Source organism: Stegodyphus dumicola, chromosome 4, assembly GCF_044657685.1.
Source record: "Stegodyphus dumicola isolate Sdum_Otavi_A_Nest chromosome 4, ASM4465768v1".
Lineage (NCBI taxonomy): Eukaryota > Metazoa > Arthropoda > Arachnida > Araneae > Eresidae > Stegodyphus > Stegodyphus dumicola.
Window position 1 is genome coordinate 181,572,501 of NC_140771.1, and position 21,936 is coordinate 181,594,436.

The 21,936-nt window shown below is 32.7% G+C and overlaps 1 protein-coding gene across 1 annotated transcript in view; it reads left to right on the top strand.

Moving 5' to 3' along the window:
- The first annotated feature begins 8,740 nt into the window (after positions 1-8,740).
- The window catches only part of LOC118205646 (uncharacterized), a 42,139-nt gene continuing 28,943 nt past the window's right edge, over positions 8,741-21,936 (top strand). The window contains exons 1-2 of the mRNA XM_035377935.2: positions 8,741-8,825; positions 14,365-14,430. Of these exons, the coding sequence (XP_035233826.2) occupies positions 14,382-14,430 (49 nt within the window). The 5' untranslated portion in view covers positions 8,741-8,825; positions 14,365-14,381. The remainder of the gene's footprint in view (positions 8,826-14,364; positions 14,431-21,936) is intronic.

Sequence of the window (21,936 nt, forward strand, 5' to 3'; positions counted from 1 at the left end):
CACTGCTTTTCTTAATGCAGGACGTATATTAATAATATTAAATACAGAAAAATACGTTATATATGCAGAAAAATTCCGTAAGTCATAAAATCAACATTTTGTAAACGCAATTTAAATTTATAACAATAAAAAAATAAAATATCGAGAGGGGCTGCTACCGGAAAAAATGTAAACGAATTCATTCGAGACTATTTTAAAGCATCCGGTCAGCAGCCAGGATCGTTGTACTGTATCCAATTTATTTCTGATTCGTTGCAAGTCTGCGGCCTGGAACCCCAAACCCAACACCCCATAATATTGTAATGGGAGTAACAACTGTTTTGTAATTTAATCTAATAATATTACTTTTCAGTGCTAATGACACACAACTGAGAAACTTCGTTTATAACTCATCAGAATAGAATTAGTTCTTTTTTAAATATTAATAAAATGTTCATCAAAATTCAGTTTACAATCGAAACAAACACCGAGATATGTAAGGCTTTGAACACATTTAATTCTAACCCCTGCCGATCAACCGATATAGTGGTTAGAATCGCCGACTGCTGTGCCAAAGAGACTCTTTTCCCATATTTTTGCCGTAATATGCTTGATTACAGGAATTGCTTTGTAGAGACATTAGGATATTTTTGAAAGCGAGAGAGACTGAAAAATTAGCAAACGTCTTGGCCGAGAATCGAACCACGGACCTCTGAAATACCGGCTCAGTGTGCTGACTACTACACCACGAAGGCACGCTAGGGAGGCGGGAGAAATAACTTATATACTCCCCTTTTTAAAGGGCGACTGGGGTTTTTAACATAGCTGAACATTGTGCATTTTGTTGTGGGCCTGTGATTGTATGGACTAAATTTTCTTTCTGATATTTTATTAGCTTTTGTGTTCATAGCTGACGTTTTAACAAGAGAAAAATATTGTAATCAAGTTTTTTGATTGCTGATGAGACATTTGAGCTACAACAGTGAGTCAACATATTAATCTGATGAAAAGCAATATTCGCCTACACAGAATATAACTAGTGGGCGCGAACCTTAAACAGCGAATACAGCAGTTAGCCTGTTCTGAATTTAAAATCCCATCGGAAATCTTAAGAATGATTTTAAAAGAAAGCTAAAATTTATTTTTCTTTAAAATTAAACTCTGCTACAGGATTAAGATCTGAAAACTCCTCTTCTGTAATACAGGAGCACGTGCATTTAACCACATGGCTTACGAGTTCGTAATAAATTGAATGCACAAGTCCGATAAAAGGTTAATAAAATTTATTCTTAACACAAAAAATATAACAAAACACTGGAATTTTTCTCAAAGATATTCGTACAAGTGTTCACAATATCAGGCAGTAATAATCAGTAGAATGCAAATACGTTAAATAGAACGCAATTCACAGCACATTTTTAAAGAGAAAGTTAATCTGATCTCTTTCTGCATTTTTCTTTAATTCTAATAGGTAAATGGGTAGTTTATCAATAGTTTCTTGACGTCTACGAGTAAATTGCTTGACTTTTATTATTGAAAACTTACGCCTCGCAAGTTCGTTGAGTATGATTTCTTCCTTCACTGAGGCTGGGATTCCTTTAAGGATTACACGTAGCGGCCTTTCGCTTTCTAGGAGAAAATAGTGGAACGATATGCTCTTGTCCACAAGTATTTTACACTTTTCTTCTATAGTTCGCAGTGTTTTTTGTGTAGATAAAGATGTTTTTTGCCTTCAAAGTTTCAAACTCCTCGGTACAGTTTTCCTGGAAAATTAAATGAGATGAGATGTTGTCTGTATGCCTTTTTATAGCTTTAAATCGGTCGCGAGAAATTTCTAGTAAATTTCTGCTTCTCGAAATTTCTGGAAAGCAAAAGAGTAGAATTACGGTTACAACTAACAAAGTAGTGAATTACATTTACTCAAATGAAATGTAAATTTCCGAGATAAACTTTTATTCAATGTTAAATGCCCGTGCTGCTGTATTTTTATTTTTCCAGCATAACTTTCTCTTAAAACTCGTCTCACGCTGCATTGCACGGGGAAATAAAACAATTTTAATTATAATCAATTTGGAAAATGTTTCCATTATCTGATTCGAATTTCGGGTACAAGACGCCATTTCGAACATGGATTGAGTCCCGGAGAGCCCAATATTGTTTTGTCGTCGGACTACAGATCGAAACATCCTGCGAGGTAGATTTTCTAGTAGAAACATGCATGAAGAACAGTTATTTAGTCTGCAATAAATTGCGTGATTGTAGGATAAAAAGGTCTATGCAAAGCAAAATCAGAGAAGGTCTTATATAATATTAAGGCTGTTTATTTTTTTTGTGTAATGTACAAAATATTCGATTATAGTAATTTTGAAGATTTATATATATTTGGATATAAATTAGACCCCTATTTTCAACAATGTTACTCTTATAAGATGTAAAGTAGGATCAATAGGTATATCGCTTAAAATACATATAGACAGTATGTTGCAGGAAATAAGTTACAAACTTTCAGGAGAGATAGAATATACATAGACGATGAAAAGCGACATAGCAGTTGCATGGTCGAAAACCCTTTCCTGGCACGACAGTGACAACACAAAACACAAGAAAGGAAAAACACGAACAAAGTGAGAAAACATGTTTATTATGCTTAGTGCAGCAGAAACAAGGAATAAGAATACAAACAGATAATCGTCATCAAAGAAAGTGTTCAAAATTTCGTTCGAAACGTATCCTCAACATGGGATCAACAAGAGTGGTCCAGTGCATTGGCCAGCAAGATCACCAGACCTCACATTTATTGACTACTTTCTCTGGGGACTTTTTTTTTTTTTTGAAGACATTGGTTTACGAAACATCCGTTAGAAGTGCTGAGGAACTTGTTGCACGCATCATGGCAGCTGATGGACAAGTCCGGGACATGACCGATCATTTTGTTTATCAGAACATCAGGTCTTCCATGTGTCGGAGATGCGAAGCCTTCATCATTGGCCGGGGTTGTAGTTTCGAGCACCTACTTTTATGACGATCGTTGTCTATTTTTGCTCTTATTTCTTGATTCATACTGTACTAAGCATAATAAACATATTTCCTCACCCTATTAATGTTTTCCTTTCTTGTGGTTTGTGTTATCACTACTGCACCAGGAATCTTTTCAACTTTTCAATCATGCATTGCTATGTGATTTTCCATCGTCTAGGTGTACTCTAATTGTCCTGAAAGTTTTAAAAAGATTTACTGATATACCCTGTATATATACCTTAGGAACTTTCTAAAAAGGATAAAATCTTTTTTTATGAAAATAGGCGTACAACTGTGATTGAAAGATACAAGCAAAATTAGTTTTCAAATCATTGGATCTTGGGGAGAAGTATGTAAACCAGCGACACTGGGAGATGCAATCGAAGCTGAAGCAATAGAATATAGGATTTATTAGATTATGGCAAGGCATACTTAGGCTCCTATCTACCTAAGAAGAGAAAAACCTTCTTGAAAGGAGAAATTAGCTCATATTCACGTTACCTGTGAATAAAGACACCCAAAAGGATCATTCAGCCACTCTATTTGCTGGTATTTGAAACTTATTTGAAATACCAGTGTTGAGAGATCATACCGATCAGCCTCTGGTAAGCGTCTAAACCACTAGCAAACAATTCTTAACCATTGTGAAAACGATTAAGTACTAATACAATAAAATATACAAGTACAGATATGTTATAACAAAATTACTCATAGAGATACATGCAGTGAAGGAGGATATCACATGCTTGCAGAAATAAATACATATAGCTAGCTACACATTGTGATTCCAGAAATATCAGACACAAATCCTTCTTTCTTTCTTTTCCCTTTATTATTATTTGGAAAATGTCATGCTTAAAGTGGTATTCAGAATTACGAAATTTTTATTCCGTAACTTTCTATACAAATTTGGCAGGAAATTAAAAAAAAAGTCATTATGATAAATAATCTGAGTCCAAATAAAATGAGAAGGGTTAGCAATATTTTCAGTATTTCATTTTGAAAATTCTGGAGCTTTTTTTATATCTAGTTGCAGTTAGTAAAACTGCAGGTAGATATTATATTAACTATATTGCTGTAGATGTTATATCACATTTGCTCTTACATACCTATTGGTTAGCTCCCTAACTTAGTTTTTGAGGCTTCGTAACTAAAACAAAGGTAAATTTTAGAAATTAAGCAAATATTTTTAAGATTTTTCAGATGCCTTGCCTCTCACGCAGGCAGTTCGCAAAGGCATTTTTTCCATTGACAAATATTCAACACTTCTTTGATGATTTTTAATGCAATGAAATTATATTGTCACGTCATCCATAGATGGCAGCACTAACCAATGTCTTCTGTTTATCAACAAGTATGTGATTCGAAAATATAATCGTAATAAAATTTTCCCATTAATTTTTTTTTTTTAAATTCACAGGTTAATTCAAGTATGAAAGATACGTATTAGGATTGTCTGAATAGTTTTGTAACACATGAATATTTGTATTAACTATAAACCACAGTACACCTCGGGCATAGCACGAACCTTAACGAAGACTCAATTTGTTTGCAGTCGCTACCAAATAAGACCACTTCATGTTTTGGTAGTGTTATAATTAATATAGAGGAATAAGAAATTTTAAGCTTTACGAGCAGAAATCGCAATTTTCTTTGTAGCTCTAAGGTTATTCCTTAGTCGGCAATATCATGTGCAGACTGACTATATCCGTATTTGTACATTTGATTACAAGGCTGTCTCGAGAGGGTCTCATATCCTCACTAGGGCTATCTACCTAAGGGCAAAGGGATGACTTCGTGAAAGACATTCTGAGGGAAACTGGCTCGTATATATGTTACAGATGGTGAAAACCACGAAAACGCATACGCAGCCAGCCCGTCCGCCAGGATTCGAACGCCTATCCGAGCTACTAGTGTTCAGAGATTGTACAACTTGGCCGCTGGTAGGCCCCCCGTACACTGACTATACATTGAGCACAAAAAAATTGTATTTTCTTTCAATCATCATCTCTCAGTTAGCTGGGGACGAGGTTTGTGGTTAACTCAAAATTATTATTAAACCGAGGGCAGTTAAAAATACAGAAAAAATGAATACCTCATATTATAATTATGATAAAAACAATATTCATAATTTGCCTATACTTTCAAGCAATTAAATCTGGAGAATAAACTTATTTGGTTACGTAAATTAAATCAGCATTCTAAACAAGAAAGAACAAACTATAAACAACGGAAAAATAAATAGCATCAAAAATGATCAAATTAAGTTATAAATGATTGTGAATCAGCTGCTATCACGGTTACAGCCGAAAACATCGCGGCAAAAACATCGCGGACGAAAACGTCGCAGAGAAAACAACGCAAGGCAAAAACGTTGTGCTACAAAACATCGTGGGAGAAAACATCGCAAAGAGAAAACATCGCAGTTCTAAAACATCGTGGTACAAAACATCGTCGTCGAAAATAAAGCGGTTAAAAAACTTCGCAGTTTGAAAACATCGTCGTCGAAAATATCGTGGTAAAAAATAAAGTATCTACAAATCATCGCATGACGATAACATCGCAGACATGCTTTTTTTAGGCATTAATAACTGTAAATATATATTCCCATAATAATTTGAGAGCGCAAGATGTAAAGAATAATAATTTTTACTTTCACATTTTTTGATTAACTAATAAATTTTTGCTGAAAAAGTAAGAGGGAAACATAAGCATAGAAAATTAAATGCAACTTATAGATTATACTTTTTATGAAAAATTACCAGTAAAAACTTTATAAAAAATGATTTATTAATGGCCTTCGTTAGTTAACTATGTCGGTTTAAAATTCTATAAGTTGCATCAATTTTCTATGCTTAAGTTTCCTTCTTATTTTATCGGCAAAAATGTATTAGTTAATAAAAAATACGAGTATGAAAGTAAAAAATTATCCTTCTTTCCATCTTGCACTCACAAATCATTATGGGAATTTACAGTTATTAAAGCCTGAAAAACGCATGTCTGCGATGTTATCGTCACGAGATAATTTGTAGATACTTTATTTTTTACCACGATATTTTCGACGAAGATATTTTTAAACTGCGAAGCTTTTGAACCGCTTTATTTTCGACGACGATGTTTTGTACCACGATGTTTTAGAACTGCGATGTTTTCTCGTTGCGATGTTTTCTCCCACGATGTTTTGTAGCACGACGTTTTCGCCTTGCGTTGTTTTCTCTGCGACGTTTTCGTCCGCGATGTTTTTGCCGCGATGTTATCGGCGGACACCGCTATCACAAATGTTAGATCAAGTACTTTTCATTTCGTTTTTATGTGTTTCACAAAGAGTTTTGTTTTGTACTGTCGATTTTCTATAGTATTTTTTAATCACTTTGTAAGAAATAAACCTACCTTTTTTTACATACGGCTCGGTTGATCCGCATTCCCGTTTCACGCTCCAATTATTTTAATTAGAAAGGAATTTAGTTATTGAATACAAAATTTTCATAGCTGAATTTATTTGTAATTAGAGTATCAGTTTTTGGCTTCAACTATTGGTACCAACTTTCAGACTGAAAAAAATAGTTAAAAGTAGGTTTGTGGTGACTAATTTAGGTTTGCGTTGATTGCGCTTTCCAGAACATGAACAACTGCTATGTGCAACTGTAACGTAATTAATAATACTATATGAAAAACATGGTAATTACTAATAATATTACGATAAATAACAGCAACGTACATCAACAGTCAGGGAGTATTTGCAATGTAGTAGTAATAAATTAGTCAGTGGGCTTTCAGGGTCAGTGGGTCAGTGGTACGTGTAGTAAACATTGTTCAAAAGCAGAGTTCTTGTTAATAGCGTATTACAGAGATCTCGTTTTAACTGACAGCTTCAGTCAGCATCGGTTCTTATGCTGAGTAATACATTTTACAGATTGAATTGTTTAAGCGACTTTATTTGCCGATTTCTTTTCGATGATCTCCCTGAAATATAACTGCTGCAAGAACAGCAGACACATTTTCCTCTACAGCCGAGTCTTATTTACTTGTTTAAGGCTCCAAAACGCTATTTCTCATGACTTTGGCTCAGTACACGCTTTCCTAAATACATAATACTACATGTTATACGATTGCAAAAGAGCAGATAATTTATCTCAAAAAAATTAAATTCTATATTCATTTACAAGACTATAAAATAATTGAAGTCAAAGGCTACAAATTTACTACACCTGTCTCTTATTGCACATACAGCCAGCATTACTACATTTAATCATGCTATAAAATACAAATAATAATCATAATCACACTGGAAGAGAAACACGTCAATGTAATGCTTAGGCAGAAAAATTTAGTTTTGCTTAGATTTTGAATAAATCTCTATCGAATTTTAAGGAAAATGGAGAAAGGCTCTTTTCTTTCAGAAAACCAAACGTTTTGCGCCTGAAAGAGAACGAATTGTATCTGCGCAAACTGTTTAAAAATTTACGTCAAACTAGCATCTTTTTTGCCTAATTTTAAATATCAACCGTATTCTCTCCAGCTTTAATTTCAATCAAAATTCCATTCTCGTATTTATAGGAAAAAATATTATTTTAATTTTTACATTGTTTCCTAAAATGCATAAATTACTTGATACGTAAAATGACACACAGTAAAAGAAGGAGTGGAAAGAGACCAAGCTTTTAATATAATTCAAAAATCAAGCACTTAAACATTATTTAATATTTAAAGATGTACAATGGTATGGTATTTAGATTTATATAATATCAAACCTATTCTGCTATCTCATTTCCTTGCATCTAACGAATGAGAAGCCGAATAAAGCCAGCTCACAAGTGACCGTACAGTCGCTGAACAATGGTAGTTCGATCTGGGACTGATTCCAGACGAAGGGGCTTGCTGCATGAAGGTTTTCGAAAATTTTCCTATATGTAAAGTGGATACGAGCCTGTTCCCGTAGAAAATCCTCCAAGAAAGCATACCTTCACTTGCTTTTCCATAATCAAATAAACCACACCGAATAATGCCATATGATGTCATGCGCTTCGCATTGTTGAAGTGACCGCACAGTTGCTCTTCGTTTCGAGAAGGAGAAGATGTATTTAATAACGTAACGCCCAGTGATGCCCGACACGGTCGATTTTTGAGAGATCGAGGAATTAGAATGGACAAGCAAGCAATAATATATCATCCCAGTGTATAATTAAGAAAACAGGCAAGCAAGAAAATGAAGCAAGATATAAAAACTTTGATGAAACAAAAGGTAAAGAAAAATGAAAGAAATTTATAGCTGTGAAAAATTGTACATAGCTATATTTTTCTGATTGACTAAAACGAATAAAAATTTTTAGATAACACTAATAAGGGCAAAAGTAATTTATTTCAGCATATAAAGATAGATTTTTAATTCACGAAACATGATAAATGTGATAAATTAAGACAAAGATCTATCGTGTTAACGAACAATATACTATATAAGAGCAATCACGAGCAAATTTGAGAATTCTTTGCGAACGTGCAACAAAATTAGGAAAATTCAAAACATCTAAGGTCATTCAATCTTTCAAGATCTATGGATGTTGTTAAGGGCTATCTATGTAGCAGCTTCTTTCCCATTATCATAAATAAAAAGCAAAATAAATTTAGATTGAATTTAAGTTTTTATCGATGGAAATTTTTTATCAGCTGTTTAAACTAAAATACATTTATCTTGGGCGTAAAGGTTTTATATAAACTAAAACAATGAGATAAGCTCTTTTATTGCCTTTTGATAACACTTAGTTATCATTTTTTGCTGAAGTGTCGGTTAGAAAAGCTGACAGATCTGACATCAAGTGATATTAATTCAGGTAGGTGACGAACTTTTGTTAAAATTATAGAAAAATATGTATATAATAAAATGTATGTTTCTAAACGTAGTATTCTTAACTGTGTTGATTCAGTCGTATTAACTACTAGTTTCGTAAAAGCTCAGAAAATAATGCATTTATTATAGTTTTGAAAATATTTTGCACCGAATTGTGTTTCTTGAGAGCTAGATTTTGTATATAAAGTAAATACGCTGGTACACCAATGCCATGTTAATTACAGGAGTAAAGGAGACTACTAAAATCGCTGTTAGGACAATTACAGATTTTTATTAGGTTCTTACGATGTTTTTCAAGGAGAAATGAAAATTAATATTCAAATTGTTCATCTCGAGAGTCTTTATTGAAGGACATGCTTACATAATTTTTGAATTACTAGTACATTAAAATTTTTAAGGTGATTGGAATGAAACTACAGTTAAGTCCCAGTTTACCAAGGTAGTACTTTGCGCGTCATTGCGGGTAAGCTCAAAATTACGGTTAAAAGGATCGAGGGTTTTGAATTAAGCAAAAATTGATCATACGAATGAGTTTTTTTGCTTCGTGATAAAATATTTATTCATAGTTATAATGGCATTCCAACACCTGTAATTTAAGCACACATTAGGAAGTCTTTAAGGAGTTAAGCACTAAGGCAAAAATAAAAAAATACTTTAAATCAGTTTAAAAAATGGATTTTTACATTTTAAAAATGCTCCATATGTTTAAAGTTTTGTTCAAAATATAAAACATTTGCGAGTTATTTTCATGATCCTATATTAAATTAAAATCAGCATGCATTTTAGAAATGGAATTCCTTTAGGTGATAAAAAAACTTATTAAAGTCTGTTAAAGCGGGAATGTTTGACAAAATATTAGGTAAATGTAAGGAAATAGCTATAAAAATTTAACGTTTTGTGGAATTAAAATATTAATCATCAGATAAATTTATGTATAAGTTTTAGCGGTAATAAAGTAAAAATAAAAAGAAACGCACAAAAAATTAAACCGCATGAAGCATTTAAAAAATTTTTATTTTTTTTAAAGAAAACATAAAATTGCAGCTAATTTGCAGTATTTTTAAAGGAATTTGACTTACTTATGTTAAACAGCACATATATGCAAAATTTGCTGATAATTATAAAAAAAAAATATTTAAATGTCCGCTTTCCCATCAAACTTAAGGCAGATAAAAAGACATAAGAACGAGGATTAACCTTTTAATTTCATTGCTTGAATTACGGCAAAACAAGAGAGGGAATATTTTCTTGAAAGGCCTCCTGAAGGAAATTGGCTATTATTATCAAACTGCATTGACTTTAAACTTATTGAAAACTACAAAAAAGTCATTCAGCCAGCCGCCCACCAGCGGCCGAGCGGTAAAGTCGCTGAACACCGGTAGTTCGGTCCGAGGTTCGAATCCTGCGTACGGGCTGGCTGCATGGGTGTTTTCGTGGTTTTCCCCATGTGTAGCGTGTATACGAGCCAGTTTCCCTTAGGAAGTCCTCCACGAAGGCATCCCTCCCCTTAGGCAGATAGCCCTCGAGGCTTTGCCGTAATTGAATAACCTAACATTCAGCCAGCCAATTCGCCAGGCTTTTAGCCAGTTTCGAATTACCACTAGCATTCAGGGATTTTAATACTCCACAGCTGGTACGCCATGAAAAAGGATTAAGCAATATTATAATTAACAGAAAAATAAATGACTATATCCGGCAAATTTAGCTGTATTTTTCAAGGAATTGAATCTGGAGAATATGTTCATTTGGTTATGTAAATTAACAGAATACCGGAAAAAAAGAAGCACACTATAAATCTCGAAAGAATAATAAATCATTTTATTGATTTATAAATGAATAAGTTTAAATAAGTTTTTAAAGGACATTATAATTAAGTTATAAATGGTATTTGGAAGAAAACTTGAGGAATGATATCGAATTCAAACTTGTATAAAGAAGTTGTTTAAAAGTTTTTGTCTTTTATTGAGCAATAATTTTTGGTTTGTTTATAGTTGAATTACATATATAATAAATTGAATAAAAATAACTCTGGAGTACTATAATATTATATGCTACCACCGCTGTTCTGCCCCTTTTTTCTTTTCCTCCTTTTTATTTTATTTATTAGAGAGTTTTGCTTTGTGCCGTTGGTTTATGGTAGTAATTTTACATCATTCCGAAATAAATAGATTTAACTTGTTTCTGAACAGGTACGATTAATCCGCAATCCGGGTTAAAATAAAACCCACAGGATTAAAGTAAATGAGATAAACAACAATATGTGATTAAAATGGATCTATTGAACGAAAACGATATTTTATTTGTTGGTTACAAAGCCACAGACAGAGAGAGCTTCAACTTTTATTTACAAGCATGATTATTTTAATTTAAAATCACTACGAAAAGCTTTATCGTTTTATGCCTAAAAAAATAAAATTATGCAATTGGAAAGTAAAGTTAGTTCAGTTTTAATATGTAGTGTAACTGTAGAACTGTATAATAAGAATAAAATAGATTAAGATGGATATTAAGGAAAATAATATAAAATATTTTAAAATTCCAAAACGTTACTCTGCAAAATTTTGTTTGCTATCAAATAACAGTAACAATAGTAAATCCCAATATAAATTAAGTTTTCATTGTATATTGAAGAGAAATGAATATTTGATAGTCGGAAAAAATTAGAAATCTGCTTAAGTGTAATATTAGAGGTCGTTGAAGTGTACTTCGCGGAGTTCTGGATTCCACGGAATTCTAGGGAATCTGTAACTCAAAATAAAATTTGTGAGAATTTTTTAATTTCATATAAGCCATAATGCTAAACAATAAATTAATTAATTTGTAAAATCTCATTTGTTTTGGCAACATATACTATGAAAAGATACTTCAGTAGACCTAAGCAACTTACCGCTGTGTTTAGATAAGCAAACAGATATATACGAAGAGTGCAAAAGAGTGTTTTATTAAGAACTCAAATAAGTTGAACAGAAGTCACTCTTGATGCTTACAGAGCAAAAATAATTTATGGATAAAACTCAAAAGTAGAGTTTTGGATTAAAAGTAATCTAAGTCTTGTTAAAGGCTATCCAGAGATATTTAAATACGCAAGTTGGCTCTAACGTAAGCCGGCGTGACAGCAGAATCTGCAAGAGTAAGACAAGAGTAACTTTTGACAGGAATGATGTCTTAGAATATGCTGCAGTAACACGGTCTTTAGCAGGCGGAACACGCTCTGATTAAAACAATCTCAAAATCTTGCTTAAATACACCCGAACTAAATTTGTATTTTGGTAGGAAAACGAAAGGGAAGAAGTGACAGCACAGATTCATAAGACAAAATAACTGATTAATTAACATAAATACCTTACAAATACTATAAATGACATTTTCTGTTTTCAAAATAATTGTAACTTATGTATTGTGTCTAATGACTTTTAGACCGAACAAAATGCAAAGCTGAGAAAACAACATTCTTACCTCTTAATCTTCAGTATTAAGAGGTCCTTGTAAACCTTCATAATATTTCGTACATTCATACAACTGCTTTATTTCTTCTAAGAACTCATCATTTGGAACACTGCATAAATCTCTAAATACGGGTTTCTGAACCCCTTGAGCACTATTAAAACAATGACTTTTAAGGTGAAACACCGCTTTAGAAAAAAATGTGGTGTCTATGAATGACAAATCTGATGATCAAGAGGACTGTTTTAGAAGTGTGATACTTTCTTTGCTAAATACTGTTCGACAAGAATGGTATTGTGTTTCCTGGAAGTTTCACTGGATAGTGTGTTTAGTCAGAAGCTCGAGTCGTATGGCAAAAATCATCAAAAGCTCTCACTGCATTCTATGGGCCGATAATGGTCAAGGAAAAAGAGCCAATCATGTTAGAAGATTCAGCTGAATTTTTACCCTTTTGAGGCGGTTATCTGTAACAAAGAGTATTTTTGATTATCCTCTAAGCAATCTTGTACTTAGTTCGAGAAGAATTTACTGAGAGATATGAGGTAATGAGTTTTAGTTATCTGATTTGCATTCGTGTACAATTCGAAAACATTATACAGCAGATGGATCCGAACATTAAACTTACATAATGTAGGGGTGATTAATGAATTAATGCCTCCTAGTAAATTTGTTCTTAAACTGCAAAGCAAAAATTATAGCCAAATATCGATTTCTTCATAAGATATGTGTTTATGATTGATATTGATACATATTTTTATTTTGTTATTAATATAAATTTCACCAAAACTTAGAAATTTAATTTTCAAGTCTTTCCGCTTTGCCTCGTTTCGTTACGTACTCGTACCTGCAGTTTCATGTAGATATTACCGCAAACGGCTTAAGTTAAACGAAGACAAACATTTGTAACGGACATTACTCATAGCAGACATTTTTGTTGCTGCTAAGGCTATTGTGTTGCCTTGCCACCTAAGTGGCTTTTAGATTAAAAGTAATTGCCGGTTTTACTATATGGGATTTTAAGTTAGAGTTAGGTTGCCCGAAACAGTTATTTGTAGCTACGAGTAAGAGCACGTTGTTGAAGTAAGCACAGAAAGTTAATGTACGTTTCAGCCAGTAGTAATAAGTCAAAAAAGAGGTATATTTTTGTGTTTGTATTTTTCTTAACTCCCAAATAGTGAGAAAAAAATGTTGAGTCAATATTTTACAATTTTGTGTGTCTGCTGTTTCCATAGTCTGCTTAAACAAAGGACTCTAACATGCCATCCAGTAAGAATAACACTTGAGAGCCAGTGGTTAGTAGAGGTATGTAACTAGCTAGGAAATACCCTCAAATTGTTATAGCACTACAGAATTCAAGTGAATACATACTACATACTTTCATGAAAACGAAAGCATGTCTTGATCTGCTTTCGCTAAATGATTAGGATATATTTGAAAATATTTCACCAATTAATATACTTATTTTTTTCCTGCGAATCATGACATACAATCTATCATGATACTTCTTACAAATTTATGTTCTGAAATTAAATTCAAAATTAGAATTGAAAATCTTCATTCTCCCCAAAATATCTGCAATTTGCATTTTCATTTAGAACAGAACTTTTGCTTAATAATTCCAAACTCAGCAATTTAAGGAGACGAAAATTTATAAATTGATTAATTAATTAGAACTTTTATTGTAAAAATAAGTAAGTCACAGAAGAGTAAATTAACATATTTTATGCAGCAATAGGAAGAAAAACTAAAATTCACTTTCATACATTTATACAAGTAATTATATTCAATTCTGATGTGTAATTTAAATATATTTACGCTGCTGTGATTCTTCAAATAAATAAAAAGGAATGGATAAATTACAAATTATTCGTCAATTTAAAAAAAAAAAAAAATTCGTTTTGAGCAAGAGTTTTTTTCGGAGAGTATTAGAGTAATCTTATACCAGTCACAAAAATTTATTTGTAATTGGTATTTCTGTTACTTATCTATATTGAAAAAGTTTGGTATTATTTTAGAGTAGATTAAAAAAGTAATTAGTAATAAATTATTATTCTTTAAATTTAAGATGTATTTTATAGATTGAAGATTCACGGAAATGACAGAAAGAAAATTACCATGGCTACGGTCAAGAAACATTGACGATGGTAAGCTACAGAAAATATTTTCATTCAAGAAAAGTGGTTCTAAAAGATGCATCTTACGACATAGAGTAAATCTTGGCGCAATGAGGTAGCAATGGTAACGGGGTACCAAGTGCTGATTAAGTTAAGTAGTTTAAGCTTAGCACAGAAAACTGGAATTACTATTATCCTCTTGTACTATTATCCTCTTGTAAAAAGGATCATCTACTGTTTGTTGGATTGTTTGTTGGACTGCTGATCGTTTGAGGATTTGTAAGTGCGGAAATGCCGACAGTATATTCTTGAAAAATATGTCATTCGACAGCCCTTTATAAGAGTAACAGTTTGATATAACTCTCATAGGGGTGCTCCTTATCACCTGTGGACGGTTGAATTATTACAACTTCGGAAAATAGGTCTCTGCTTTTCAACAATCATTACTCCGTTTCAACGGTGGTGTAAGCTTTATGTACTATATATTTTCAAGATTTCATTTGAAAATTATGTTTTAAATTATATTTTCTTATAAGAGAAATTTTCTTCTTTACATTAAGATAAATACTTTTCCTATACCTATTTGAAGAAATAAATGAGCCTAAATAGATTGTAATATCAATGAACATTTTTAATGACAGAGATTAACTTAAACATAGTTGCGTACAGCAGAGAAAAAGGGCGAAGGTGTAAGAAAGATATACATATACATACATACGTAATAAACAGTTACGTCATCATCACCGCGCGGATAAACGCGAACGGCACATGCGTCAGGAGAAGCTCTCTTAAGCTAAACGTCGTATTATAATTTATGATACAACAATCCCCCTTTCGACGTTTGGCGGCTGAAAAAAAAATAAACATTAATCATTTACAGTTATTCCAATTAATTTACAGCACTTAGAATGTTTCGAAGCAGTCAATGTTTTTGTCAGTACATCAGCAGGCATTTTCTCTGTTGGCACATATTTAACGTCTATTTCATTTCTTTCATAAATTTCACGAATGAAATGATGTCTAATATCTATGTGTTTAGTGCGTGAGTGATAAAAAGCATTTTTCATAAGCTTCTGTGCACCTTGATTATCACAATATATAATGGTTGGATAATCAGAAGTAAAATTTAATTCTTTAAGAAATCGACGTAAATAAACTGCTTCTTTGGCACTTTCTGAAAGACTGATGTACTCTGCTTCAGTACTTGATAATGCAACAGCTTGTTGCTTTCGTGATTCCCATGTTATCGGATTTCCAGATAGCTTGAATAGGTAACCTGTGTACGATTTTCTAGTATTAACATCAGACGCCCAGTCGGCATCGATATATCCAATAAGTGCTTTTCCAGTCTTTCGAAATTTTAAACAATAATTTTTAGTTCCTTTTAAGTATCGAAGAACGCGCTTTGCAGCCAACCAGTGTAGTTTTCCAGGATTATTATTAAATTGGCTCAGGTGACTGACGGCATATGTAATATCCGGCATAGTAAACACAGAAAGATACATAAGCGAACCAATTAGACGGCAATAAGGTACATTGTTCATTTCTTCCTTTTCGGTTTCAGAAGGACACATTTCTTTACTTAACTTTACACTAGGATCTAAAGGAGTTGCTACTGGTTTTGCATCTTGCATATTAACCCTTCGTAGAATATTATCAACATATTTCTGCTGACATAAACTAATAGAATTATTATTTACATCTTGATTAAATTCTATTCCAAGACAATAATGAAGTTTGCCTAAATCTTTAACATGAAATTCTTTAGAAAGATAACCTTTAAGTTCAGCATATAAATCACAGCTATTGTTGCTATTATTAAGTCATCAACATATAAAATTAGAATTAACTCACCTTGAGATGTTTTCATCCTGTATACACACTTATCTGATTGTAATGGTTGTAATCCAAAGTTTTTCAGTTTTTTGTCTAATTTTTCATACTACTGTAGTCAACTTTGTTTCAAACCATAAAGAGACTTTTGCAAAGCATAATAATAATCAGGATTATTTTGGTCTTCAAAACCTTTAGCTTGTTCCATGAAAATTTCTTCTTTTAAATCTCCGTTAACATAAGCCATAACAAAATCTAGTTGATATAACATAAGGTCTTGTTCAGCACTGTATGCAAGCACAGTTCTTATAGAACTTGCTCTGGCTACTGGAGCAAAGGTTTCATTAAAATCAATTCCAAGTTCCTGTGCAAATCCTCTAGCAACCAATCGAGTTTTTCTCTTTTGAACTGTTCCATCTGCATTATATTTCGTTCTAAGAACCCAGCGACATCCTATTACCTTTTTGTTGTGTGGTCGCTTTGCTAATTTCCATGCACCATTTTTAACAAGTGCTTCATACTCACTTTGCATAGCCTTATGCCATTCTTCAGCATAACTTCCATTTAATGCTTCTTCTAATGTCGGATTTGTATCTTCTTCAGCAATTTGTGCTTCTTCCCTTTCTATGTTTATATTGTGGTACTTCTTTTTTGGTCTTCCTGGCTTCCCAGTCTTGACTTTCTTTGGACGACCTGGCCCCCTTTCAATCTGCATTTCAGGTAGTGCTTCGGAATCAGAATCTTCATTATCAGATGATTCAGCAGATGCTTCTGCCATATTTGAGGGGTCTTCTGTTATTTCATCAGCCGATATTTGATTTACATTCAGAGGTTCTTCTTTCTTTTTATCAGGAATATTTTCGAGAAATAAAACTTCTAAATCTTTATCATAATTAGTACAGTTTTCAAATTCATCAATGAATCTAACATCTCGGCTTATAACGATTTTTCTGGAATTTTGATTCCACAGCCTGTATGCTTTCGATTCATTTCAGTATCCTACAAATATATGTTCTTCTGATCGAGGATCGAATTTCCCTTTAGACCTTTTATTAAGTACAAAACATTTCTGTCCGAATACTTTGAAGTGAGATACAGTTGGCTTGATGCCAAAGAATAACTCATAAGGTGTTTTGTTTACTCTCAGGCTTCGATTCGGGCAAAGATTACGAATATAAACAGCACAGTTCAACGCTTCAGCCCAAAAGGATTGGGGAAGATTACTTTGTAGTAACAAACATCTGGCCATTTCAGTTAAAGTGCGGTTCATGCGTTCAGCTCTCGAATTCTGTTGAGGAGTCATTGGTGCAGAGAATTCTCGTTTAATCCCGCATTCTTGAATATAATTATTAAATTCTTCTCCGCGATATTCGAGACCGTTATCAGTCCGAAGGATTTTTATTTTCTTTCCTAGACGATTTTCGACCGCAGCTTTGTATTTAATGAATGCCTTTTTCACTTCATCTTTAGTTTTAAGAAAACTGGCTTCGACATAACGCGATTTGTCGTCTATGAAAGTAACAAAATAACGCAAACCAGCATGGGATGGAACTCTCATAGGTCCACACAAATCTGAGTGAATCAAGTTCAGTAATTCATCACTTTGAAATTTTGATTCTTTTTGAAAAGGTTGCACAGTTTGTTTACCTCGGATACAGACTTTGCAGTCTTTTAGAGATTCAGTGTTATTAAAATTTAAATTTCTAACCATGTTATCAGACTTAAGTATTTTCAAATCAGACTCATTTATATGACCTAATTTAAGTTGCCACTTTACAAAATAACTTACCTGTGCTATTGCAGCTGTTTCAGTGCTTGAATGTTATAATAAAGATCACCATGAAGAATAGCCTGCACTAGTATAGATCCATTTGGTTCTATTATTGTAGCATGCCGTTCTGTAAAAATCACTGAACGATTATTTGCAGTAGCTTTAGATGTTGACAGCAAATTACATTTTAATTCCAGAACACATAACACATTTTTGAGCGTAAGTTTAATTGTCTTATTTCCGTTAGGTACTGTTATAAGGACAGTTCCAATTCCTGTAATTTTTGCTGTTTTGTCAACTGCTAACTTTATGGTTGAATTCGTTCGAGGGTGAAATTCTGAAAATAACCTTCTGTCATTGCACATGTGAGATGTACAGCCACTATCTAAGCACCATGAGGAGGTCTTCTGATAAGCATTGTTTACTGCTAAACTAATCTGCTCTTCATAATTAGAAGCCATCATAGAACCTTAATTTCCCATATTTGATTGCGCATATTTTCTATCAGCTATTTTCTTTCTGCATTCAGATGCCTTGTGCCCAATTTTCGAACAGTAATTACACTTCAAATTTCGAAAATTTCTTTCAGCTGGAAAATTTTTGTTTGAATTTACCTTCCATTTTTCATTTTTCTTCTGTTTTTGATTTCGTCTTTTATAATCAGTATAGTATGCATTCTGTGAATCTTGAGACGTTTTCCCTTTTCTTGCTTCCCATTCTTCTAACATTTTGATTTTCAAAGATTCGGGACTAGGTAACTGATCTCTTGATTCGATGGCGCATCTAAAATTTTCAAAACTTTCTGGAATATTATAGAGCAGAAGAAACGATAATAAATCATCAGCTATGTCAATTTCCATTTCTTTAAGCTTATCAACTATTTCGAAGAAATTATTCAAATGTTCAGACATCGTTTCGCTTTCCGCCATTTTTCTAAATAAAAGCTGTTTTAATAATGTAGCCTTCTTCGCAGGTCCTTTCGATTCATATACGGCTTTATTCCACACAGCATTTGATGTCACACAATGCTTTATATGACACAGTTCACTAGGATTAATAGCAAGAATTATATCTGCGCGAGCTTTCTGATCAGCTTGGAGCCATTTCTTTTCGTCTTCGGTTCCTTCAGCAGGTTTTAGCGCTTTACCGGTTGCATAATCCCAATGGTCGTTTTTAATCAATACTGCTCCTATTTGTAATTTCCAACTGTCAAAATTATCTTTTCCGAGCTTTTCTATAGTAGTCAAATGCGACATAATGTAATACAGTCTCTCACAGCCAATAAAAGAACAAGATTGAGCGCTATAAAAATGGGCTTAACTGAACGCTGATCAGTTCTTACCGTTGATTAGACGTAACAGTTCTTGCACTGAATTAGGCTTAAGAGTTCAATGCTCGAAAACTTCAAAATGTTCATTTTAAAATAAGTATTTTTCTAATTAGGCACAGTTGAAACGTTTCTGGGCCCATAACCATTGAAGAAATAAATGAGCCTAAATAGATTGTAATATCAATGAACATTTTTAATGACAGAGATTAACTTAAACATAGTTGCGTACAGCAGAGAAAAAGGGCGAAGATGTAAGAAAGATATACATATACATACATACGTAATAAACAGTTACGTTATCATCACCGCGCGGATAAACGCGAACGGCGCATGCGTCAGGAGAAGCTCTCTTAAGCTAAACGTGGTATTATAATTTATGATACAACACTATTTTCATTTAAAAATTATTATATTTTCAAATTTTGAAACTTATCCTCTTTTATCTTAAAAATTTATTGAATTACATTATTGAATCTGCTATAACTGATCTAAATACATATATCTCTTTTATTTTCATTTTAAGATTTTGTTGAAATATAATGATTTTATAATAGAAATAACAAGAAGAATTTTCTCTTTCTTTTCATATTGGTTAATTTCTGAATATTCATTATTTTAAAAGTTATTATACATTTTCAATATTTTACTATTTATTTTCATATTTAAATCATTGGAATATTACTAGCAATGCATTTTATTCAAGAAAAACGACTTACAATTTTAAATAACGCTAATAGTCCACCTACATTCCTGACATTAAGAGCACAAGGTTGGATTGACTTTACTCTCGCAACGCCTAAAATAGCATCCTTAATCACAAATTGGAAAGTTTCTGAAATAGAATCTTTTAGTGATCACCGATTCATCACCTTTGAAATACAATCTGATTTCACTTTTAATAAAAAAAGTCGCTTCAAAACTCATTATGGCGGACACAATAATTTTATAGCTAATCTACAAAATTACTCTGCCAGTATTCTTCATTCCTTAAAAACAGCCTCTTCAAAAGCGGAAGTAAATTCCTCTGTTTCATACCTCATAAATAGTATAACAGAGATCTGCAACGCCTCGTATAAACGACGCTCAGGTACCAAAAAATTAAGTACTCCATGGGATTAACCAAAATCTTGCAATAGAAAGAAAAAATGTAAGAGCTCTCAGAAGAAGATACAAAGCCTGTATAGAAGATACAGAAAGAACTCACTATAAAATAGCTTTCCAAAAAACAAGAGCTCATTATAAAAGAAATATCAGAATATCAAAAATTAATAGTTGGAAAACATTTTGCACTTCTACCTCCAAAATTTATGGCTCCGCCTTCAAAATAGCGCACAATAAAATTTTCACTCCTCCTTCATTATCAATGTACAGCTTCTCTGAATCAATTTCCTCTTCGCAGGCGGCGTTAGAAATTTTATCAAAACTATTCCCACAAGATGAATATAGATCGAATCATACCACAGATACAGAAGCATCTAACAGTTCTACATGTCATCCTAATCCACCAACAGTTATCATCCCTCCAAAGATCGATGAATTGGAACAAATCATCAAAAGACTAAATAACAGGAAAGCACCAGGTCCCGATGGTATCGACAACATCATCTTAAAACTTATTTTTTATAATAATCAACAAATTATTATATCATTAATTAACGCCTTCTGGTATAACTTAACATTTCCTAATATATTAAAAAATGCAGAAGTTGTTTTGCTCCTCAAGAAAAATAAACCAGCCACAAACCCTCTATCTTATAGACCAATATGCCTTCTTCCCACGTTGGGCAAACTCCTTGAAAAACTAATCCTTTCAAGACTTTTATATCATCTAAATAAGAATAAAATCATGCCTGAAAATCAGTATGGATTCACACCAAATAAATCAATAGATCATGCTTTTCAAAAAATGCAAGAAGTCTTAAAGATGAATGAATCAAAGAATCTTCATTCAATAATAATTTCGATAGATATTCAAGCAGCCTTCGATTCTATCCGCTGGAAAAACATCATAACAATTCTAGAAATAATATCATGCCCTCAGGATATCCTTCAAAGACTACCTATGCAATAGAACTCCACAATATTCTTCAGATTCCTGTGTAATAAATTATAAATTAAAAAAAGGTTGTCCTCAAGGATCTTGCTTAAGCCCTACGTTTTGGAATCTTATAGCAAACGAAGTTTTAAAACTACACGACAATATTAATCATACCCATATCCAAGTATACTCAGATGATTTTCTTCTCATTGTGAACGCAAGTAGCCGGAAATCAATAGAAATTAACTCCAGTTTTTCTTTAAATATCTTCCGCAACTGGACAGATAAATTTCATCTTAAAATTTTTACTACGAAATGTAAAGCACTATATATTCCAAAAAGAGGTACTTCCATAAAAAACCTAAGAAAGCCAATAATCAAAATTTATCAAGAAAAAATCAAAATTGACAAGAGCATCACATATCTGGGAATAGTATTAGATACTCGACAATCCTGGCATTTCCATATTCAATATCTCAAAAACAAAACTTTAACTCTTCACAATTCTCTTCGATCTGTAATAGCCAGCACTTGGGGTATATCCTCAAAATTAGAAAAAAAAAT